Source organism: Pygocentrus nattereri, chromosome 29 (genome assembly GCF_015220715.1).
Source record: "Pygocentrus nattereri isolate fPygNat1 chromosome 29, fPygNat1.pri, whole genome shotgun sequence".
In the NCBI taxonomy this organism is placed as follows: Eukaryota; Metazoa; Chordata; class Actinopteri; order Characiformes; family Serrasalmidae; genus Pygocentrus; species Pygocentrus nattereri.
The window spans coordinates 18,335,012-18,360,499 of NC_051239.1; the positions used below are offsets into that span (position 1 = coordinate 18,335,012).

The following is a 25,488-nucleotide window of genomic DNA, read 5'->3' on the forward strand; positions in this document are numbered from 1 at the left end:
GAGGGTAAAGACCGTGTAATAGAGAGAAACGAGGGTAAAGACCGTGTAATAGAGAGAAACGAGGGTAAAGACCGTGTAATAGAGAGAAACGAGGGTAAAGACCGTGTAATAGAGAGAAACGAGGGTAAAGACCGTGTAATAGAGAGAAACGAGGGTAAAGACCGTGTAATGGAGAGAAACGAGGGTAAAGACCGTGTAATGGAGAGAAACGAGGGTAAAGACCGTGTAATGGAGAGAAACGAGGGTAAAGACTGTGTAATGGAGAGAAACGAGGGTAAAGACTGTGTAATGGAGTGAAACGAGGGTAAAGACTGGGTAATGGAGTGAAACGAGGGTAAAGACTGTGTAATGGAGAGAAACGAGGGTAAAGACTGTGTAATGGAGAGAAACGAGGGTAAAGACTGTGTAATGGAGAGAAACGAGGGTAAAGACTGTGTAATGGAGAGAAACGAGGGTAAAGACTGTGTAATAGAGAGAAACGAGGGTAAAGACTGTGTAATGGAGAGAAACGAGGGTAAAGACTGTGTAATGGAGAGAAACGAGGGTAAAGACTGTGTAATGGAGCGAAACGAGGGTAAAGACTGTGTAATGGAGAGAAACGAGGGTAAAGACTGTGTAATGGAGAGAAACGAGGGTAAAGACTGTGTAATGGAGAGAAACGAGGGTAAAGACTGTGTAATGGAGAGAAACGAGGGTAAAGACTGTGTAATGGAGTGAAACGAGGGTAAAGACTGTGTAATGGAGAGAAACGAGGGTAAAGACTGTGTAATAGAGAGAAACGAGGGTAAAGACTGTGTAATAGAGTGAAACGAGGGTAAAGACTGTGTAATGGAGAGAAACGAGGGTAAAGACTGTGTAATGGAGAGAAACGAGGGTAAAGACTGTGTAATGGAGAGAAACGAGGGTAAAGACTGTGTAATGGAGCGAAACGGGGGTAAAGACTGTGTAATGGAGAGAAACGAGGGTAAAGACTGTGTAATGGAGAGAAACGAGGGTAAAGACTGTGTAATAGAGCGAAACGAGGGTAAAGACTGTGTAATAGAGCGAAACGAGGGTAAAGACTGTAATAGAGCGAAACGAGGGTAAAGACTGTGTAGTAGAGCGAAACGAGGGTAAAGACTGTGTAATAGAGAGAAACGAGGGTAAAGACTGTGTAATGGAGTGAAACGAGGGTAAAGACTGTGTAATGGAGTGAAACGAGGGTAAAGACTGTGTAATAGAGAGAAACGAGGGTAAAGACTGTGTAATGGAGAGAAACGAGGGTAAAGACTGTGTAATGGAGAGAAACGAGGGTAAAGACTGTGTAATGGAGCGAAACGAGGGTAAAGACTGTGTAATAGAGCGAAACGAGGGTAAAGACTGTAATAGAGCGAAACGAGGGTAAAGACTGTGTAGTAGAGCGAAACGAGGGTAAAGACTGTGTAATAGAGAGAAACGAGGGTAAAGACTGTGTAATAGAGAGAAACGAGGGTAAAGACTGTGTAATGGAGAGAAACGAGGGTAAAGACTGTGTAATGGAGAGAAACGAGGGTAAAGACTGTGTAATGGAGAGAAACGAGGGTAAAGACTGTGTAATAGAGCGAAACGAGGGTAAAGACTGTGTAATAGAGAGAAACGAGGGTAAAGACTGTAATAGAGAGAAACGAGGGTAAAGACTGTGTAATGGAGCGAAACGAGGGTAAAGACTGTGTAATGGAGAGAAACGAGGGTAAAGACTGTGTAATGGAGAGAAACGAGGGTAAAGACTGTGTAATGGAGAGAAACGAGGGTAAAGACTGTGTAATAGAGCGAAACGAGGGTAAAGACTGTGTAATAGAGTGAAACGAGGGTAAAGACTGTGTAATGGAGAGAAACGAGGGTAAAGACTGTGTAATGGAGAGAAACGAGGGTAAAGACTGTGTAATGGAGAGAAACGAGGGTAAAGACTGTGTAATGGAGCGAAACGGGGGTAAAGACTGTGTAATGGAGAGAAACGAGGGTAAAGACTGTGTAATGGAGAGAAACGAGGGTAAAGACTGTGTAATGGAGCGAAACGAGGGTAAAGACTGTGTAATAGAGAGAAACGAGGGTAAAGACTGTGTAATGGAGAGAAACGAGGGTAAAGACTGTGTAATGGAGAGAAACGAGGGTAAAGACTGTGTAATGGAGAGAAACGAGGGTAAAGACTGTGTAATGGAGAGAAACGAGGGTAAAGACTGTGTAATAGAGCGAAACGAGGGTAAAGACTGTGTAATGGAGCGAAACGAGGGTAAAGACTGTAATAGAGAGAAACGAGGGTAAAGACTGTAATAGAGAGAAACGAGGGTAAAGACTGTGTAATGGAGTGAAACGAGGGTAAAGACTGTGTAATGGAGTGAAACGAGGGTAAAGACTGTGTAATGGAGTGAAACGAGGGTAAAGACTGTGTAATAGAGAGAAACGAGGGTAAAGACTGTGTAATGGAGAGAAACGAGGGTAAAGACTGTGTAATGGAGAGAAACGAGGGTAAAGACTGTAATAGAGAGAAACGAGGGTAAAGACTGTGTAATGGAGTGAAACGAGGGTAAAGACTGTGTAATGGAGTGAAACGAGGGTAAAGACTGTGTAATGGAGTGAAACGAGGGTAAAGACTGTGTAATGGAGTGAAACGAGGGTAAAGACTGTGTAATGGAGAGAAACGAGGGTAAAGACTGTGTAATGGAGAGAAACGAGGGTAAAGACTGTGTAATGGAGAGAAACGAGGGTAAAGACTGTGTAATGGAGAGAAACGAGGGTAAAGACTGTGTAATAGAGCGAAACGAGGGTAAAGACTGTGTAATAGAGCGAAACGAGGGTAAAGACTGTAATAGAGCGAAACGAGGGTAAAGACTGTGTAGTAGAGTGAAACGAGGGTAAAGACTGTGTAATAGAGAGAAACGAGGGTAAAGACTGTGTAATAGAGAGAAACGAGGGTAAAGACTGTGTAATGGAGAGAAACGAGGGTAAAGACTGTGTAATGGAGAGAAACGAGGGTAAAGACTGTGTAATGGAGAGAAACGAGGGTAAAGACTGTGTAATGGAGTGAAACGAGGGTAAAGACTGTGTAATAGAGAGAAACGAGGGTAAAGACTGTGTAATGGAGAGAAACGAGGGTAAAGACTGTGTAATGGAGAGAAACGAGGGTAAAGACTGTAATAGAGAGAAACGAGGGTAAAGACTGTGTAATGGAGTGAAACGAGGGTAAAGACTGTGTAATGGAGTGAAACGAGGGTAAAGACTGTGTAATGGAGTGAAACGAGGGTAAAGACTGTGTAATGGAGTGAAACGAGGGTAAAGACTGTGTAATGGAGAGAAACGAGGGTAAAGACTGTGTAATGGAGAGAAACGAGGGTAAAGACTGTGTAATGGAGAGAAACGAGGGTAAAGACTGTGTAATGGAGAGAAACGAGGGTAAAGACTGTGTAATAGAGCGAAACGAGGGTAAAGACTGTGTAATAGAGCGAAACGAGGGTAAAGACTGTAATAGAGCGAAACGAGGGTAAAGACTGTGTAGTAGAGTGAAACGAGGGTAAAGACTGTGTAATAGAGAGAAACGAGGGTAAAGACTGTGTAATAGAGAGAAACGAGGGTAAAGACTGTGTAATGGAGAGAAACGAGGGTAAAGACTGTGTAATGGAGAGAAACGAGGGTAAAGACTGTAATAGAGCGAAACGAGGGTAAAGACTGTGTAATAGAGCGAAACGAGGGTAAAGACTGTAATAGAGCGAAACGAGGGTAAAGACTGTGTAGTAGAGTGAAACGAGGGTAAAGACTGTGTAATAGAGAGAAACGAGGGTAAAGACTGTGTAATAGAGAGAAACGAGGGTAAAGACTGTGTAATGGAGAGAAACGAGGGTAAAGACTGTGTAATGGAGAGAAACGAGGGTAAAGACTGTGTAATAGAGCGAAACGAGGGTAAAGACTGTAATAGAGCGAAACGAGGGTAAAGACTGTGTAGTAGAGTGAAACGAGGGTAAAGACTGTGTAATAGAGAGAAACGAGGGTAAAGACTGTGTAATAGAGAGAAACGAGGGTAAAGACTGTGTAATGGAGAGAAACGAGGGTAAAGACTGTGTAATGGAGAGAAACGAGGGTAAAGACTGTGTAATGGAGAGAAACGAGGGTAAAGACTGTGTAATAGAGAGAAACGAGGGTAAAGACTGTGTAATGGAGAGAAACGAGGGTAAAGACGGTGTAATGGAGAGAAACGAGGGTAAAGACTGTGTAATAGAGAGAAACGAGGGTAAAGACTGTGTAATGGAGTGAAACGAGGGTAAAGACTGTGTAATGGAGAGAAACGAGGGTAAAGACTGTGTAATAGAGCGAAACGAGGGTAAAGACTGTGTAATAGAGCGAAACGAGGGTAAAGACTGTGTAATGGAGAGAAACGAGGGTAAAGACTGTGTAATAGAGCGAAACGAGGGTAAAGACTGTGTAATAGAGCGAAACGAGGGTAAAGACTGTGTAATGGAGCGAAACGAGGGTAAAGACTGTGTAATAGAGAGAAACGAGGGTAAAGACTGTGTAATAGAGCGAAACGAGGGTAAAGACTGTGTAATGGAGAGAAACGAGGGTAAAGACTGTGTAATGGAGAGAAACGAGGGTAAAGACTGTGTAATGGAGTGAAACGAGGGTAAAGACTGTGTAATAGAGCGAAACGAGGGTAAAGACTGTGTAATAGAGCGAAACGAGGGTAAAGATTGTGTAATAGAGCGAAACGAGGGTAAAGACTGTGTAATAGAGAGAAACGAGGGTAAAGACTGTGTAATAGAGAGAAACGAGGGTAAAGACTGTGTAATGGAGAGAAACGAGGGTAAAGACTGTGTAATGGAGAGAAACGAGGGTAAAGACTGTGTAATAGAGAGAAACGAGGGTAAAGACTGTGTAATAGAGAGAAACGAGGGTAAAGACTGTGTAATAGAGAGAAACGAGGGTAAAGACTGTGTAATAGAGCGAAACGAGGGTAAAGACTGTGTAATAGAGAGAAACGAGGGTAAAGACTGTGTAATAGAGAGAAACGAGGGTAAAGACTGTGTAATGGAGCGAAACGAGGGTAAAGACTGTGTAATGGAGAGAAACGAGGGTAAAGACTGTGTAATAGAGCGAAACGAGGGTAAAGACTGTGTAATAGAGCGAAACGAGGGTAAAGACTGTGTAATAGAGAGAAACGAGGGTAAAGACTGTGTAATAGAGAGAAACGAGGGTAAAGAGTAAAACTAATGAAGACAAGTGTGTTGCTAAGCTGCCCTGCCTCACTCCCTGCCTATAACATAGCTCCAGTTGAATGCAAAATACATGTTTTGTTAAATGTCTAAAGGAGTACACATCCTAATAAAGTCCACGTCCATTACAGAGAGCACATCTGCACATTGTACTGCACAGGTATTGTTTATCTGCTAAATTGAACATATTAAGGGGGAAATGAGCTGTGGCCTGTACAAAGGTTGTGGAGTGGTGAACTTATTTTCACTTAGATCAACAAAACGTGTCATTTGACTGAGTGCACCACCCAAACCTTTTCACATGACTGTGTTTTTTCACCATGTTTGTCACTCTTGCCTCTTGCACCCAGTCAGGTCAGCTCGATTTAAATCTTTTCAACTGTTAGCCATGGGCACCATACCACAGATGTAAATGTAACTTTAGCTAACATTGGTCTCAGCCTCAGATGGAGTGATGGGTTTAGTCAAAAGTCTACACAGCTGTGTCGGATACTGTACACCAAGTACTTTGCATGAAACATCTTTTTTATACAGTGAAAGTATGTGTTGAACACGTCAAACGTAGAACCAAGGCGCAAAACAACCACTGAACTGGGGCAACAAGAATAGTTAAATCAACACAAATAGCAGTATTATTACTAATCAGTATTAGTAATACTGCTATACTGTAAGTAAATACAGTGAATAAAATCAAGTATGGTAGCATTTTTATACTAGTAAAACCAATGCGTTTGCCTTGTTTTATTGCCAAATAATCCTTATCAGTAATGAATTACTGGGTTTAAATAGTCGAGTTAATCATTTTTTAATAAAAACATTAAACCTGCAGCCTCTTCCTTGGTGCATACCCAGGATAAGAAAAGTGGTCTCAGTGATGTTCATACTGCCTGTTTTGCTGCCGTACAATGTTTGAACGTAGTTTATTCTCTCACATGAATCACTGAGTTTAAACACATGACACATCACATCTAACACTGAATAGAAAGACAGGAAAATCATGGGCGCTCTGCAGTCTGACATGCAGAAACAGAGATCAGTTAGCAGCTGAATTGTCTTTTAATACTGAGTTCTCTTGATAAAAACAGACAAGATGCTGTGAAAATGATTCTAAATGATCTTTAATAATCATTGAAGTTCATATTATCTGTTGTTAGTAGAAAGCAGAGGCAGCAGTCATCTGCAGTGCGGTGCTGCAAATGACTGTGTTGATTGAAACAAATGGAATATGGGCAGTTCAGCAGAACTAGCAGGAGCAGAACATATGGTGGGGCCAGCTAAAGAAGAAAATGCATTACATCATAGACCAACCATGATAAGCAGTTTTGCCCACTGAATAACTGTATCCTCAGGAGATTCCTCAATGTTTTCTTTCTCCAAATGTTTTCAGGGCACAACGGATGAAGACATTCCTCTAAAAGCGGCCCATTTGAGGTCCACGAAGACCGGCCTGGAGAGAAGTTTGGCTTCAAAAGCTGGCAAAAAATCTGCAGGTGGCAAAGAATTAAAAGGTCCATCGTTCGTTAGCAAGCCAGAAATCGTCCTCTTTAAGGTAGATGCTTCTCGCCAGTTCTCAATTAGACTCTCTTCAAACATACCGTTTTTATGTGTTGCAAGCTGAAAAATGATGGTTTGCAGGATTTTGATGTTGGAAAGACATATAAGAAGAAGGTCGTACTCACAAATGTCTCTCACGCCACAAATTACTGCAGACTTCTGGGAGTTTCGCAGAACCTCATGGACTTCATAGCAGTAAGGTGAGCCTCTCAATAACATTTGTGAAAAGTTTATATGAAAAGATTGTGTGAAATGAATAAATAACTCAAGCTAAGTAAAGATGTAGAATTAGGAATATGATTCTTGAAGACCCGATCAAGGAATTTAAAACAAAAAGTGTTCTAAAACTCGCTGAATTACAGTTGGGCTGTACGAAATGGGCAAAAATGCCAGGGTGGGGTTATGTTGCTGCATATTGCAGTTCTTGGGATTTATAGTAAACACATATTGGTGAGCACTTACTGTGATATGATTCAGTTATTCTGCATTGTTTTGCCAAAATGAGTTGTTTGTGGGATCCTGTGAATGCTTTAATTTATCAACACACCCTGGAATGTCCAAAGTTCACCAACACATATAAAACCTTTAGTTATTTTATTTATATAGGCCAGCTAACAAACAATATAATATGAGCCCTAGTAGAGGTGCCACGATACCGATACACGATATTTTCCATATCGATACTAAAACCGTGAGTTTCTACCGATACTGATCTGATATTTTCTCTTTAAAAACTTCACGTCTTTAAAACAATCTGTTTTAATTTAAACACATAAAATGAGGCTGAAAGTAGGCTATGGTGCTGAAATACTCTACTGCTCCTCAGGAAGAGATACACAGCTAGAAACGTCACGTCTTACAATGTGAGCGTGTGCTATTCCAGATTTGCTACAGGCTGGAATTGCATTATTTTTTCCCACTTCGATATCCGGTCCAGCATTTTCCACTGATATCAACCTGATACAGATACCCATCGATACAGATATGCCATCTCTAAATCCTGTAGTGGGATGTGACATCCTGGGAATTGAAAACAATTAGCAGTTATGAATATGTACTCTATACAGTACTATGCAAAATAGACAACCCTTCATTTGCTTAATTTCAAGTCAAGACATCTTGTCAGACGATATTTCAGGTAAGATTATATAGAAGATAATCCTCTTGCATAAGGAAGGGGAAACTCAAATGGAAGCAAGTTTTTCTTCTCTTTTTCTTATAGCTATTATTTTGGAATTATTATAAGAATATGAGAAAATTGGTACAACCATGCAACCAACTTCTAAGACTGCACTTTAGAGGTATGGAAAAATGTCTCTCTATGCAGATTTAATAATATTAATAAAACTTTTTATTTATATAGCACTTTTCACACAGGTGACAGGCGAAGGTGTTTTGCAGACAGGCGATAAAGCTTAAGAGTAATGCGAGAAATTTTAAGTATTAATTAAGAATCATATAAGAAAATGAGAGTTGAAAGCAAGTCTACCTGAATGAATAGAACCTGTAATAGAGATGAAGGGTGGACGCACCAAATACTGAAGAATTATGTTTCGTTGTTGAGGCTGCGGTGTTATTTTCAGTGCAATTAAAAATGCTGAAAAATAGCGGGCTGGAATTTAAATAAATAAAGGGTGGACGTTTGTGCAGCACAGTATCTGTTAAAAAGAAAAAAAAAACTTTCTCAGTTTGGAAAATTCCAGGTAGCTAATATAACTGACATTATATCAAAAGTGGTGGGATTTTGCACATATTATTCCTGTAAATCTCATCCCTCCCTGTCAGGTTGGGTGTTTATGTAATCAGAATCAATCTGTGTTTGTGTGGAAGTGAGCAGCAGTAGTAAGACTCTGCTCTCTTTGCCGTATGTCTGTGCCTCCTTTGACGCCCCCAGAAATTCTAAAAATGGCTCCATCTCTCTCTCTCTCTCCCTCTCTCGCTCCCTCTCTCGCTCCCTCTCTCGCTCCCTCTCTCGCTCCCTCTCTCGCTCCCTCTCTCGCTCCCTCTCTGTCTCTCACTGTGTTCTTTTGCTTTATGCCAGAGCCCCCTCTCCTGAGTTTCAGTGTCAGAAGCATTCACATACACAGCTTCTTGTCTCAGTTCGCCAAACACAGGAAATGGGTTGATGGCACACATACTGTTTGATTTTTTTCCCGCCTGCCTTTGCATATCAGAGCGTTTTTTTTTTGTAGCTTTTTTAGCAGGCTGCCGATGACAAATGTTTCCCTTTTCCCAGCATGGCATCCGCACATCACTTCCCCCGATACGTCCTCTCCAAGACGCATCTGATTGATTGCTGCTTCCGGAAAACAATTATGCTCGTTTCTTAACTTCAGGCCTTTGAAAGCATCTTCCACAATCCACATTTGTCCACAAGTCACCCGCAATATTTCTGCAAAAGTCATGAAAGGTTCAGGTGCTCAAAAACGTCTGTGTTCTGAGTTAAAAAAAAAAAACATTTCCAGCTTTTAACAGACCTTGAATTTGGATTAAAATCCTTTGAAAGACCCGATACCTTAACTATATTAACTTTATTAAAACAAACGACTGAACTTTTACATTTTGTCACTAATAAAACAATCATAACACAACCAAATCTGCAGAAAAAATCTGTGGCGACGCTTAATGTTACACGCTGATTTTCAGACTTTGGCATGCATTTTCTTCAAAACAGTGCAATCTAACTGCTCACCATGGAGCCATGAAGGGCAGGGATGCTCTAAAAGGCAGGGATGTGGCTAAAACAAGACTCCACCCATGGACTAAAACGCTGTTTCAGTAGTGACCTGAAAACATTTCTGAAAAATCTTTCAACTAATATTTCAATGTCATTTCTATTAATACTTAAAAATATTTTAAGTATTATTTTCAGAATCTAGGACTTTAGGTTTGGGACAGACACGGTCCAGTAAAAAGTACCCTATAGATGATTCTGTTTATATGTATTACTCACTCAGTTAATGCATTGAGTGTAAATAGATCATAACATTATCTCTAAATATCTAAGGTTTGAATACTTAATTGTTTTTTATTTAAAGAGTTTTTTAAACGTCGGGCTGCTAAACAGCTGTTTAGAAAAACACTGGATATATTTGCAGCATTCCACGTTCACCAAAGTGTCTTCCTTGGTATGAAGAGCAAGTTTTTCTGGCATTATTTTGACAGTTTCACAGCTGTCTTTTCCCAGCGTTTGCTAAAATCCTACACTGAAAATCTTGTGCCTTTGAAATCACTGGAAGCTGGACGTCAGTGGAATAAAATGCGTGTGCTTTGGTATCATTTGCTAAATATTTTTGTCACATATATGGTCACATATTTGCACATACAGTATATATGTGCCTGAAGCCCAGATGCTCAGCTTGCTGTTGCTATGACTCCGACTGTGCTCCTCTTATTCAAGTATAGCTTTCCGATGGCAGATTTCACAGATGGCTCTCTTGATGAAAGGTATTTCTACCTTTCTACCAAACTTTGCTGGACAGTGCTCCTGCTGGACATATTGTGAAATTGTTTAATGCAAAAAGCATTAAATGCTTTCTGATGAAGTGCATTTTTCCAATTACATAGCTGTAACAAAAACAGTACATTTTAAATGGAAAAAAATCTTTTTTTCATGGTGAAATTTGTGCAGATTAACTAGACAAAAATATGCATTTAATTTGAACAGGCTGTTTTCATCTGTTTTCTCTGCTGTGCCTTTAAGATAAGATATATTGCTGCCTCTATTGTGCTTTATTTGAAAAGCAGTCTGGTCTGAAACACTCCTTATGACTTGAAAGTACGGGGCTAAACTGCTGATCCCAAGTGCTGATTAATCAATAATGGCCTGGCCTGTTTTTACAGCTTAGTTTCTATGTATAGACTGTATTGGAAAGTAAGCTGTACATTTTGAAATTTAAGCTGTTTACATGCTTCTTTAAACTCTTTCATTTCAAAAAAAGTTGTGATTTATACACCCGAAACATCCGTTCACTGCAGCAATAGATTACTGATGGATCATGTCACGGGAGGGTCATTATGGACCAGCCCGAGGTCCCTTTCCACATTGTAATAGCTGAATAGTTGTCATTAAAGGACAAAGCAGCAGTTGTGGCTGTCTCATTGGGCTGGGGGTGAGAAAGAGGGTGGCAGCACTTCATTAGTTGAACTCTTTGAGCTAAACCCCATTACCTTCAGCTCACCTGGGATGAATTAGCCAGATTATAAGGCTGCGATTTGCCAGCCTAAATTGAGCTGGGAGAGACTGTTGACACGTGCTTTGTAATGCTGGGGAAAAAATAGACCCTCCAAACCCTAAAAAGCTTTAGTGCAAGACCAAAGAGAACCTTGGAGAATGAACATGTTGATTGCTCAACTTTGACACTTTGGTGAGAGGAAAACTGTGTAAATTAGTCTGAGCCATGGATTTAAATGTTCTTATTGATGCCACTTTTCCATGTTGTGAAGCTCAGGGAACACTAGTCAGGTTTAACCATCCAGAAACTCCTTCCCCTCTGTGGTTTCTGCCAGGCATCAATGCTATTCACACCCAGTCATGTGCATCAATGTGTGACTAAACCATAACACTTGCAGAGGTGTATTTGCAACTTAAGTAAAGCGGCACAATTGGGTTTGAAAGTGGCTTTAAAAGTTACATAAAATCTATAACCCTAAAGCTTTGCAGCAAATGTAGCTAAAACGTACTGGAAGCTTAAACCCAGGTAATTAGCATCACGTTAACAGGTTGTCATTGTTGAATTTCAGATGGACTTGCTTTTGTGGTTTATGAGACTGTATAGACACGCTATTGTTATAAAATTGCTTCATGGTGGCTGCTACTACTGGTTTTGTCTGTTTGTTGTGGACAGTGTTATGCTTTATAGTGTTACAAACCTCATTAGCCTATTTCGCATTACTTAACAACTCAGTGCTACGTTGGGTGCATAAAAGCTTTCTTTGCTATTTAGCTACATTAGCTTCATAGCCCCAGCGCAAAACACCAAACATGAGTCGGCTGATCGATTTTAGATAAGATAATTGAATTTATTGAGCGAATTTACTGTCGTTAAAGTATATGTGAATAATACATCAAATGACTTAACATAATTATGTTAGGGGATTAATCTGACAGGTTAGGCTTTCAGTTCATCTCCTGAAGTCCTTACCAATGGGAAAGCTCTCTTGGCTGTATTGTTGGGGAAAAAGTCCTGACTGGCCAGTTTTATGTTGGGTATATCAAGATTTTAACCCTTTTGTTTCTAACCAAGACTCACTAATGCAACGAGAGTATTGCTACAATACCTGTAGACTCTAATAAAATTAGCTTAACATTACAGACAGATAGATTTTTTTATTTCCCGCTCTGAAGGCCTAGACGGCCCTGAGTGTTCCCATCTTGACTACACACTATACCAAATGTTTGGTCTCACAGAAGTATCATCGATGCAATGCAGGATTTTTAAATGCAATTGAAAGACTTCAGTGAATTCACTTCTTGATTATCAAGGTCTCGTGTCTTATGGGAGCAGCCCTTCTACATCTTCTTTGAAACTCCCAGCTACTGCTTTAGATGGAGAGACTCAAGGAGGTCAGGACCAGCAAGCACAGAACCATGTGGAGTTGTTAGTACATGTAAGCTCTCTATCTGTTGAAATATTTACAGGCAAGTGAATGTTTGCAGGAAAAGCTGATGACCTGTGAGGGTGTGAGGTGCATTCGCTCCTGTAACACTGAGAAAAGACTGCTGACATATCTCCAGAAAGAGTGAACGAGTGAAAAGGAACAGAAAGTGAAAAGGGGAAAAATTGATGAAAATGTGGGTTGGGAAAATCTGGTGCAGGCAGATGGTGCTTCTGTGAAAATCTAGAATATTCGAAGGCTGTCTGTCCGTGAGTTAGTTATCAGCCTTCCATCTGTCCATCTGTGTGTTTTGCTTCTGCTAGCGCTCTGCCATGCTGCATTGATTGCTTTGTTTTGTTTTGTGAAGGTAGGGTCTGCACTGTAGGCAAGCGACTGCTATTGATCAGTTTTGTTTCTGAGAGTTTCTTGCATTAGTCTTTCTCGTTTAATCTGTTTATTGAGAAGCATAATATGGACAATGTACAACATGCTGCATTATAGTACAGTTGCTTCAGGGTTTTAAATGACAAAAACCAAGAACAAGGCACGGGAAGGAAGCATGTAACTTTGATCTACAATAATGTAGCCGATGTAGGATTTTTAATTGAGTTAAGCAGTGTTGTGCGTTAATGGAACATGTATGTATTAGCCTCAAGACCCTCTTCCCAGGTTTCCCTAGACAGTTGGACCCCCAATTCTTCTTCCCAAGCTGCCTTTATTTCTTCAGTTGATGGGATGCTGTGTGTTAACAGTCATAGCAATGACTTATTCGTATATCTGAACTAGTGCTAGTTTCCAGTAGCTTGTCCAGTTTATTTGGGTTTGCTGATTTAAAATGAATGCGTCTTCACACGTGATCTCTAATTTGGAGATATCTGAAGAAATTGGTATTTGGTAGACCAAATTTTCCCTGCAGTTGCTGAAAAGATGCAAAGACCCCATTGATATACAAATCTCCAATATTTTGGATCCCTAGATTATTCCAGCGTTCAAAAGCTTTATCTAATGTTGATGGAACAAAGGATGGGTTATTTAAGACGGGTGTTAGCAAAGACAATTCACTGATACTAAAGTAATGTTTAACCTGCTTCCAAATACGAATTGTATTCGTAATGGTAGGATTGAAACTGTAGTAAGATTTGTGAATTGAAGTGGGAAATAGGATAATTGCTCCAGTACTGTAGGGCTGAACATCTTCCCTCTCCATTTCCCACCAGTCATACATCCCTGCATTATCATCGATCCAAAATTTTATAAAACGGATATTTGCTGCCCAGTAGTAGAGCATGAAATTTGGAAGGGCAAGGCCTCCCCATTTCCTGCTTTTTCAAAGATGGGCCATCTTTATCCTATGAGTCTTGTAGTTCCATATAAAATTCAATGCGATAGAATTTAGGTTTTTCCAAAATGATTTGGGTATAAATATTGGTAATCATTGGTAAGAAAACCATTTTTATGGCGTTCACTCTGCCCAAGAGTGATAATGGCAGCAGTCGCCATAATTGAAGCTTGTTCTTTAATTTATCCACTAACCGAATTATATTCTTATCAAATAATGTACCGTACTGTTTTATCACTGTAATTCCCAAATAGGTAAATTCATCCAACACACGTTTAAATGGTAGATTTTGAAGGAAAATTAAATCTATAGTCCCTATAGACATTAGTTCACTCTTTCATTAATCTTATAAAAATGTACCAAATAAGTCAATTGAGTTGAGTAGCACTGGAAGAGACAATGCAGGACATGTTATATACAGAAGTATAGCATCAGCATATAAGGAAATTTTATTTGTAGTATAAATTGTATTATAACCGTAGATATCTGGGTGTAATCGAATAGTCTCCGCTAAAGGCTCAACAACCAATGCAAACGACATTGGACTACATTTACGGCATTTGGCTGACGCTCTTATCCAGAGCGACTTACAATTTGATTGCTTTACACAGGAAGGTGAAGGTAGTGTTAGGAGTCTTGCCCAAGGATTCCTATTGGTATAGTGTAGGGTGCTTACCCAGGCGGGGGATTGAACCCCAGTCTACAGCGTAAAAGGCCCACTACACTACACCAACCACCTAAGTACACAGCCTTGTCTAGTCCCTCTGAACATTTTAATTTGCGGAGAGATGGTTCAGCTAGTGAGTGTTTTAGCTGTAGGGTTGCAGTATAGCAGTTTAATCCATGAGATAAATACCTTGCCTAGTTTAAATTTGAAAACAGACAACACCACTCGATGCGATCAAATGCCTTTTCAGCGTCAGTAAGATTACTCCCAGATCTTCCCCAGCTAGTCTCTTGGAGTATATAATATTATAAAGTCGTCTAAGGTTGAAGGCTGAGTCCCTATTAGGTATAAATCCTGTTTGATCTGGGTGTATTAAGCGATCCATAAACGGATTGAGTCTTCTAGAGAGGGATTTGGCTAAAATCTTTTGATCCGAATTTAACAGTGAGATGGGTCTATATGATCCCACTTCCTCAGGGTCCTTTTTGGGTATTACAATTATAACTGCTTCATTTGGTGTGGATGCAAACTTCCATCAGTAAATGAATGATTATACATCTTACATAAATAGGGGGCCAGCAGGTTACTGAATTTCTTGTAAAATTCATTACCAAAGCCATCTAGACCTGGTGATTTACCAGCTTTGAGAGTTTTAATAGTTTCTACAATTTCTTCACTTGTTATCTCTGCATTCATCCGTTTATGATCCATCCGGCTCAAGGTAGGGAGTTTAAGACCATCCAGGAATCCTGAGCAAGGGAAGGTGATGACTTGTTTTCGGACGTGTGCAAAGCCTCATAATACTCCAAAAATCTTTGGTTTATGTCAGCATGTGATATGAGCATTTCACCTGAATCTGATTTCATTTTATGTATGACACGATCAATTTTTGTAGTTGACTAGCTAACAATTTATGTGGTTTATCACCGAATTCAAAATGTTTTTGTATTATGTACAAAAACGCCTTTCCTATTTTGGCTGAAGTTAATTTGTTAAGTTTATATTTCAGTGTCAAAACTTCTCTAAGTTTTTCCTTGGATGGATTTTCCGCATTCTCCTTGTCCAGTTTATATATCTGCTCTTCCAGTACTTTTTGTTCTATCAAATTACTTTTCCTATGGAATGCTTGATAAGAAATGATGCAACCTCTCAAGTAAGCTTTGAACGCTTCCCATAGAATCTTAGGGGAGATGTCGGGAGTATCATCAGTTTCAACGTGAAGAGCAATCTGCGTTTTGAGGGATTCACACAACTCCTCATCTAAGAGTATCTGCGGCTTCATTCTCCACACTCTTTGTGGCCTATTAGCTAATGAGAATATGACAGGCCAGTGATCAGAAATAGTGATTGCATGGTATTGAAATTATTTATGTGGGGTATTAGCCTTCCATCAAGAAATAATCAGTTCGAGTGTACACATTATGCACCAACGAGTGATATGAATACTCTCTAGCTATAGGATTTAGTAGTCTCCATACATCCGAGATATTCATATTCTTAATAAATGTTTTCAGCACTGTGCATGCAGCTGAATCAGGACCTCTACGGCTTGAGGATATATCCATTAATTGGTCTAGCACAAAATTAAAGTCACCCCCAATTATCGTGTTTGTGCTGGACATATCTGGAATTTGACTTAAAACATGTCTGAAAAGCTGAGGGTCATCGTGATTAGGTCCGTAAATGCTAAGGAGACTAAAAGACGTGGAGTATATTTCCCCAGTTACCAAAACGGATCTACCATCTTTTGAGGGAATAGTAGTCTTTGTTTATGTCTAAATGGAAAACCTTTTCTAATTAAAATAGCTGTTCACCTAGTTATAACAGGGAAGGTAGAATGAAATACGTGTCCTATCCATTTAGACTTGAGTTTAAGATATGAATCATTTTTTAAATGAGTTTCTTGTAAAATATTATGTCTGCTGACAGACTTTTCAACTGTGAAAGTACTTTACCCCTCTTTACTGGATCATTAAGTCCCCTGACATTCCAGGAAGCAAACTGAAGCTGTAGTTTCTCACCGTCTTTGGCACCTGCCATTTTTCCATTTTCTCTCAGGGTATAGGTTCAGTCGATTCATGCAGCAGCCCGTCCCACACCCTCCCTGAAACATAAACAGACAAAATGTCTAGCTGACAGTCTAACAAGGCTACGGCATGACTATCTAAACCTGCAAGAGTTAGCATTCCTCTAACTGTAGTCCCCGACTGTAAATCTAAAAGTAAGAATAGCTCGGCAGTTAACGGATAAACTTAACTAGCACAGTTGTAATCAAAATAGATCTGCATATACCAATACCAGAGAGTGCATGTGCAGGGTACGCCCGTGTAATTCTCTTAAAACCTATAAAATAAAGAACCATCTGCAACATGCATGAAATAATGTATAGACATTATAAGTGTAGTGTGTATATCAAACATATATAATGTCCCTTCCCCTTCGATCTTGTAGACAGCGTTATAAGTAAAGTCAAAATTGACCGTAACACTTTAGTAAGAGTGACACGAGGCCTAAAGCCAACCCTGTTATCATCTTATCTTTCTTCTTCTTCAGCTCCGAAATGATGTTTGGCATATTGAAGGGCTTCCGATGGGTTGGTAAATACTGATTCCGTGCTGTTGTACGTCACCCGGAGTCTTGCCGGATAGAGGAGTCCGAAACGCACTCCTGGCTTATCCCGAAGAATGGCTCTGACGGGGTGACGGCCGCTCGTCTCTTTACCACTGCAGTCGGGAAGTCCCCGAAGAGCTCTATTCATTGGATTTGAAAGTTCAGATTTTTAGCGAGTGCAGCTTTATGTAAAATTTCTTCGAGCTCGTTGCAGTAGTGTTCTCTCAGAACGATATGTCTCGGTGGAGCAGCATCCACGTGTGCCCGGTCGATGAGCGGTTTCATCTCCGAGCCCCAGTACCTCCTTTAATAAGTTCGCCGCAAACTCACTGGTCTTTTGGCCGTGTTCTTTCCCTTCCTTAATGCCTGCGACTCTTAAATTCTGTCTTTTAGAACGGCCTTCCAAGTCCATACACTTTTCCGTAAGTTGTTCCACTTGAGCACGGAGCCGTTTTACCGTTGACTCTATCTCAGTAACCGTGTCTGTCGTCCGCGAGGCAGAGTCCGTTAAACTGGTTAAAGCTCCATCATGGCAGTCCAGTTTAGACTTTAGGCTTGCAAGTTTTGCCTCTGTTTCTTCTCTTAATGCTGACATTTCATTTCTGAGAGTGCTCAGTGTCTCGGAGATTCGTTCATCAATTTTACTGCAAATTTCAGTTGTACTGGAGCGCAGTTCTGAACGGAGTGATTCCATGGCCTCTAAGATTCATCTCCGACGATGCTTCCTGTTGCTATACCTCACGCGAGCCCGCGGCCTGCTGCCTGGCCTGCTTCTTCGGTTGTTTCTGTCTTCAGATCACCTCTCGTTGTCGGCATCTTGTGTATTTTACTTGTTCCAGTCAAAAAACGTACCTACTAAAGTGCGTTCTAACTCGGTTTGCTAAATCAACTTGTGCTTTTTATGGGTTTAATTAATGAAATCTGCCGGAGATAACGCGAAGCGCGTCATACCTCTACATCTCTCAACAGCGCCCCCACCCCCAACGTTTGTCTTTCTTACTTTTAATAATTCAGCCAGAAGTCACAAACTGCACACTACACTACACATGCTTTGTTTTTTTAATCTGTTTCTTTATCTTTACATTAACAAGTTTTGTGTTAATAAAAGAATATATCAGATGTTGTCCTAAGAGTATACTGTCATGTTGGTATTGCTGAAAGATCTGTATTGTAACAGGTTCTTTTGGTATTATTGAAACAAGTTGGTAGTTTTGTGAATTTTTTTTATTGTTTCTTAAACATGCAGGTATTACTGTCTACTATGGTACATCAGAAAATCTCAGAAAACAGAGCAAATGGAAATTGTTCTAAAAGAAATGTAGAAAAAGCTGTGAGAACACAGTGCCCATTGCATCAGATATAACCATTTGTTTGACAGCAGGCTGCTGACAGCTGTGCTTTCCCAAGACCAATATGTGCAAGTGACATGCAAAACCTAGTGATTTACACCTGCAATAGCATGGAATTGCCAAAACTTTCATTTGAAACCATTTTGAAGGGACCATAGAAACAGTAGGAATAAAATTGAACTAAGTTGCAGTTGCATAGTCTAAAAAGCAGAACCAGATAATACAATATTAATGCCAAGTACTTCACACCAGCCTATCCTGCTTTTGGTGGATTCTGTACATTCTTGAAAGAATGGCACCAAATGTGACCACTAACATGTATTTGATTGAAAGGAGATATTCTGACACTGCTGCTTCAGTTGTTTGGTTTTTTACCAAACACTCAGTACATGTGGAGCCAGTTAGTTATGAGCATATAATATTTTTTTTTACTAGTTGGTCTTGATATGAGTGCTGTGGTGTGGTATTCCCAACTGCAAGGGCAATGCCGTTACTCATTAGTGACCCAGTCTCATACTGGACTCTTCTACCATGTCCTATCCATAGCATGCTTCTGGTGCTAAGTTCTAGTCTTCCATAGCAACCCAGCAGCTTTTTTCACTATGGTCATCCACAACCTAGCTAATATAAATAAAGTTCCTCATACCATAACGTAATTGTGTAATTGTAACCTTGATACATGCAAGTTCCTCCATTCTAGTGTTCATAATACACCCCCCAGTCTGAAGATTCTGAAAGAGAACCTTCAGACGGCCAAACTCAAATGAGTTTGAATGTTTTGTAGCCATTATGCATTTAAAATGACAGAAGCAGCAGAAAGAATGGAGCATATGATGATAAAGCTAGAAGATAAAAAGATAAAAAAGGCTGCATATAAATGGCACTAAGCGCATCAAGCTAGAGATAAACAGCAGTCCTACTGGGCCCTATCACTACCAGCTTATTCAAAAACACAGTCTGCACAGCGTTCAGCAAATAATACTAAATGTATGAAATCTCAAATAGCATTCAGGACAAAAGTCAAAAAGACTTGCCAGTATATTCGTGTTTATAGATATTGAGCTGAAAGTTCATAATGAAAAATGAAAATTCTTGACTGAAAGTCAGAAAGTACTAACCTGAAAACCGAAATTAAAAGAAAGGGTTCATATATTTATATATATATATATATATATATATATATATATATATATATATATATATATATACTTTCTATATGCTGTTGAATTAACGTGATAATGCTGACGATGGAAAGACGCTGGAGGACTTTCACCTGAAATGAGTTCATGAAGCCAGTCTGGTTATAAAAATGATAACAGGACCAGATCAGAGCCAGAATTACTCTTTTAGTACTTTTACTTTATACTTAAGTACATTTGAAGGTAAATACTTTAGTACTTTTACTCAAGTTGAGGTCTAGAGTAAGGACTTCTACTTTTACTGGAGTGATATTTTACCTTGGGTGTCTCGACTTTAACTCAAGTACATGATTTGTGTACTTTGTGCACCACTGGCTAATTAATGCTAAAAGTATGTAAGCTAAAGACTGTGTAGAACGTACCTGCAGAGGACCGTGTTTACGTTTCACTGTTAATCTACTAGTTCTCAGATTGTATGGACATGTCTGTGCTAATCTGAGCAGGAGAGTGAAGGGAACAAACAGCATTTTAATCATTACTTCTCATTTTCTCTGCATTTCAGAGTATTTGATTAGACTTATTTAATCTTTTGCTTTTTTGGGCAACATTTTTATCCTTCTGTTATTTGGTGGCTAAAATGGTGGTGCATCCCTGCAAAATATATATGTCGGTGATAAACTGGTAACAATAGTAATGCACTGATGAAAAGGTAACAAGATAATGTGAACTACTCAGGAAAGTTACTAAAACTGGTCATATTTAAACAAATGTCTGTGTAAAATTTAATCTTTCAAAATGAGTGGATTTTTGTGGATTTAGCACCTCGAATTTTATTAGCAGGGTATATTACCTTAGTAATGGGTACTAAACCTGGCCCTAGTGCTAATGGAGGAAAGTCCCCTGATATGAGCATCTTGATTAGTATATTAGTATAAATATATTATATTAGTAAATATATGCTGCCAATATATTAGTATAAATATGCTGCCAATAAGTCATTTTTCCAAATAGGAGTATTTCTGTTTGTTAATCTCTGTTCTCGGTTTCAGTTTTGAGCCTCCTGGGCCCATGTCTGCAGGCATGGCGTGTGAACTGAAAGCTGTTTTCAAGCCTGTGGTAAGTCGTCTTGTTTCAGATACAGAACATCTTGCACAGCAAGTTGTGGAGCAGCTATGCATCATTCTAATTCATGTAATGCCTTTTCAGTCAATTCCTCAGCCTGGCGTCTCTTATCTTCACAGAACTTTACTTAGAAGAATGAAGTTAAGAGTTGGTCAAAGAACGGAACAGTGAACAAATATCAGTCAGAAGTCAAGCATGCTACCACTACAGAGTTGGTTTAGCTCACACTATTGGAACACTTGCACATTGACGATTATAGCGTTCATCGTTTATCAACTCTTATTCTGAACAACCTACAAAATTGCTTTGTTGTTCACTCAGTAGATGGATCCTTAGCTAGTACAAATCAGATGAAGTCCAAAATACACTTACAATATTGCCATAAACATCAGTATTAATTCTTGCAAGATAATGTAAATACTTCTTAAAGAGATGGGTCTTAAAGGGTCTTAAAGAGATTCACTCAGCGTTTGAAGACAGACCCTGGAAGTCCTAGGCAATGCTGTTCATGCTCTTCTTCTATGCGTCTTGAAAGATGGCCAATGAAGTAGAGCTTGAAGGGCTTTAGGTATGCATTGAGTTTTGCCAATTGCCATCATATATGGAGAAACAGGTCCATTTAGGCTTTCTAGGCAAGCATCAATGTTAAATCTGATGCGGGCAGCTACTGGAAGCAAGTATAATTCTCTGTAATTCAGACTATTTATTAAGTGTTTGTAGATCATCTACAGGGGGCCATCAAAATAAAGTGGTAATTATTACTTTTATATGACATGTTCGGACCTTGTGTTTCATCACTGTAGCCCCTTGAGCTCTTTGTGTCAGGTATTATTTGTTTCAGATTGTTTTTGGTAGTTGGGTCACCCTTTTTGAGCCAGAGTCTTGTGTTCATCTGTGAAATCTAAGCTCAAGTCATTAGTGCTCAAGTCCAAATCATCAGGGACCAAATCCACAACTGAGTCGTTAACTGCTAAGGTACCAGTGAGTGAGTTTAAGGGATTTTACACTACTTTATACTACAGGTTCAGACCTTATGTTGTGAACAGTAGCCAATGAAGCGCTCTCTGTCAGATATTAATAGTTCAGTTTAAGAAGTTACTCAAGGTATGTCTTGGTGGAAACACATGTTAGCTTGGTAGCGTAATACCATAGTGCGAGCTCTAGCTAACAGGTGTGAATTGACAGGTACCGACCTTTTAACCACAGATACCACACGTCTCATCTTTGCAAACACCAGTTTTCAATTTACTTAAGCCATTACGACTTTCAAGTCAAACTCTCAACAAGTCGAGTATTGAGCTGTTTTGTTTTCCCTAGTTGTGTTTCTCTTGTTTTCTCTCCTTGTTTTTTTCATGATGGTTCTTGTGCTGCGGTTTCTCCTGTTTTTTTCCCCAGATTTCTCCTAGCAACCCTGCTCACGGTGGATTTATCAAAATTGAACAGAATCTTTATTTCTAGCATTATAGAGGAAGCCAGTTCAATATATGGATCTGATTGTTCATGGGCCCATATTGTAGTGATTAGCTTTATGCATGGGTGGGAAGAAACCATTATCCAGAATGTTCTGTAGGAAGTAATAGCACCAGGAACACTAATGAACTGCCCACCAGTTCGGAAACATTTTCCAGTGACAGGCATGCATGACTTTTGTCGACAAGGCTCTTGCATGCCAGGTTGTCTCCTGAACTCCTTACTTCCGGTCCATCAGCCATGACTTAGGCCCAGTCTCCCAGCCATGGCAGCGAGAACTGTCGTAATGAGGTCTTTTGCTGTGACAGCAGTGAAACAGTAGGAGCCATGGTGATCTGACAGTCTAATGGAGCCACAGAGTCAAACACATTTTGAAACCTGAGCAGCATTTGTGGGATGAAGGGAAGTTTCATAAGGGGATACCACAGCTGGATGCTGCTGTTCGGGTTTTTTAACTCCTTAAATGGCCAAGGCCCACAGGGAAGACCAAAGTTTCATTACACGCTTCTGTAACCTAAGAACAGCCCAGCCAGTTTGCAGTGAAGTCCCTTTAGTTACTGATTAATAAGACTTTGTATGTGAGGTTTTAAGGAGTTAACAGCACATGGCAGTGCCACAGTTTTGGCAGAAATTGCCTCAGTGCCAGGTGAACAGTGTTACATCAAATGCAACACATGCTCCAGGCAGCTACCAGCCTCTTGTCCAGAGGGGAGGATTTACACTTTTGTCCTCAGCAGATATTCTGCTTAGAAATTCTGTATTGCTTACTTAACTAGAAACTAGCAAAGAGTGTTAGGAGAACCTTTGATTGAACTAAAATGTTTGAGTTGATTGAACTCGGGTGTCCTCAAGTTGTAAATGGCTACCTTATCATTTTAAGTTGAGCTGTCTAATGTTTTCCAGTGTAGATTCAGAATCTAACTGTCATCAACGGATCATTTTGTGAAACTTGTACACTTCACTTGGAAAATTCATGCCAGCCATTTACTTATTCTATGTGAAATGCTCTTTGATGATGTTGCTCCTTTTGCTTCCATGTCTTAAGTTTTTCTTTCTTCCATGAGATTGTGCCTCAGCATTCTTCAAACCAATAGCCAAAAGGGGATGTATGCTTAAATATGAGGACACAGTGGTGGAGCTCAGTCTGAAAAAACATGATGATTCTCTAAGATATATCTCATGGGGAGAAAAAGAGACATAATAGCTTATCTTAATTCAGTTTCACACATCAAGTTGAACCAGAACGTCCAGTTTACTGTGAAAAGGCTGTGCTCTGAAATTCAAATTTTATATAAAACTGTATCTTTTATGTTGAGTGTGCATCACCTGGATTAGCTAAGAAATAAGCTTGACTCTTTTATATGACCAACAACATGAACATGTTGTATGAACTAATACTTTTCTTTCTTAGCTGAATGAGAACTTGGAAGGTGAGGTCCAGTTTCAGTCTGCTACTGGCCCATTCTCTGTGATCATCAAGTGCACCAGGAAAAAATGTGAGGTGAGATCATCTGTACGGCCAAGTGTCCATCCAAATGATATGTTCTTGAGGTCTCATAAATAAGGAAATCTTTTGGCTCATTTTATATTTTGAGTTTTTTTTTCTGAAGATTTTATCTCTTTCTTTTCCCCAGATGGTTGTTGATAGGAGCCTCATTGACTTTGGTACCCATGTGGTCGGGCAGACAATTTCACGGGTAATCACCCTGACAAACAGGGGGGCTTTGGGTACTCGCTATGCACTGGCTGCCCTCTCCACCAATTGCCTTCAGCTTCACCATCTATCCAAGAATTCTTCTAGTGTGCAGGCAAGTCCAACCAAAGGGTGTAAAAGCAATAGACCGAAACAGCGACACATCAGTCTGTTTCTTCCAGTAATAAGGATGTGGGCGTTTTGTCTGAGGTGTTTAAAGAGGAATTTCATAGATTTTTGCAAAGATCACAGCATTCACATTCAGAGTGGGTTGATGGAAAATTGTATTGATAAGGATGGTAAATTTAATCCATTGTCTACAATACAAATGTTTCTGAAATGACTAGTGAAGCTGAGTATGTATACATACCTAAAAAAGATGTTTGTTTTATTTAGGTACCTGGAGAAAGCAGCAGTGTGAAACTTGCTGCTTCATATTATGCCTCAGAAGAAATTCAAGCAGAGCATGAAAGCACTGAGTGCATAACTCGGTCAGATGTCAAATCAGGTGAACTCAAAATTAGTCCTACTTCTACAAAATGAGCTGAAGTAGAAGGCATTGATTGAATTTTTGGTTCAGTAATAATTAATAGCTGACACTTTGCTGAGGCCGATGCCAATACTAATAACCGATCATTTTCATTTTTGGACTTTTAAAATAAGTTTACACTGTAGTCCATGTGTGAAGTGTACTGATTGTAGTGCTGTATTTACATGCTGGATGTCAGACATGTTGTTGTTGAGTATTAAACAATAAAAAGGAGCACAGAGCTTCTTCCTGACTTTTTCCACCTTAAATAAACAATCAGCTCTGCTAAGCTCTCCTCTGATAATCACTCAATTTTGTCGTCACCATGAGAACGTTTGCGTGGCATGCCGCAGTTGGTTGTGTACCACTGTGATGTAAGGAATGAAATTTTTTTTTAAAACACCAACATGTGAGCGCAGCATTCTGCCCATTCTCCTCTGACCTCTCACATCAACAAGGTGTTGGAAACGTTCCTCAGAGATTCTGGTTGGTGATTTGAGTTCCTGTTGCCTTTCTATCATCTGGAACCAGTCTGCCCATTCTCCTCTGACCTCTCACATCAACAAGGCATTTTCGTCCACACAACTGACCGCTCACTGGATATTTCCTCTTTTTCGGACCGTTCTCTGTAAACCCTAGAGATGGTTGTGTGTGAAAATCCCAGTAGATCAGCAGTTTCTGAAATACTCAGACCAGCCCGTCTGGCACCAACAACCACGCCACGTTCAAAGACACTGAAATCCCCTTTCTTCCCCGTTCTGATGCTCGGTCTGCACTTCAGCAAGTTGTCTTGACCACCTCTACAGGCCTGAATGCGCTAAGCTGTGGCCGTGTGATCGGCTGACTAGCTATTTGTGTTAACAAGCCATTGAACCTAATAAAGTGGCTGCTGAGTGTATATGTATCCTTTATATCTGCACACAAGAACATTTTTTTGTGACAGTAGCTATTCCTGCCATGCACACTTAGCATGTTGAGTGTTAGAACAGTCCTAGTGTTTGCTGTGTTTTTAGCGGCGTGTAGTTCAGGATGGAGTAGTTTTTGAGCTGTGCATGTGTGTGGTTTTTTAATATGTGTTTTGGAATGGGTTAAGTTACTCATTCACCTTGTGGGAGAGCAGCGTTCAATCCCAGCACAGAGAAACATTTTTATTAGACTTCAAATGGTTTCCGCCAACAACGCTATGATGCCTCTCTGGC

General features: G+C 39.9%; 1 protein-coding gene across 4 annotated transcripts in view; it reads left to right on the forward strand.

Moving 5' to 3' along the window:
* cfap74 (cilia and flagella associated protein 74) overlaps window positions 1–25,488 on the forward strand; it is a 115,585-nt gene that overhangs the window by 34,481 nt on the left and 55,616 nt on the right. For all 4 annotated transcript variants that reach the window (XR_005129898.1, XM_037535979.1, XM_037535980.1 and 1 more), the window contains exons 13-18: window positions 6,607–6,768; window positions 6,855–6,973; window positions 20,525–20,591; window positions 23,479–23,568; window positions 23,702–23,875; window positions 24,157–24,268. Coding sequence is in view for 3 of the 4 variants with exons in the window: in XM_037535979.1 (XP_037391876.1) it covers window positions 6,607–6,768; window positions 6,855–6,973; window positions 20,525–20,591; window positions 23,479–23,568; window positions 23,702–23,875; window positions 24,157–24,268 (724 nt within the window). In the remaining variant the exon portion in view is untranslated. The remainder of the gene's footprint in view (window positions 1–6,606; window positions 6,769–6,854; window positions 6,974–20,524; window positions 20,592–23,478; window positions 23,569–23,701; window positions 23,876–24,156; window positions 24,269–25,488) is intronic.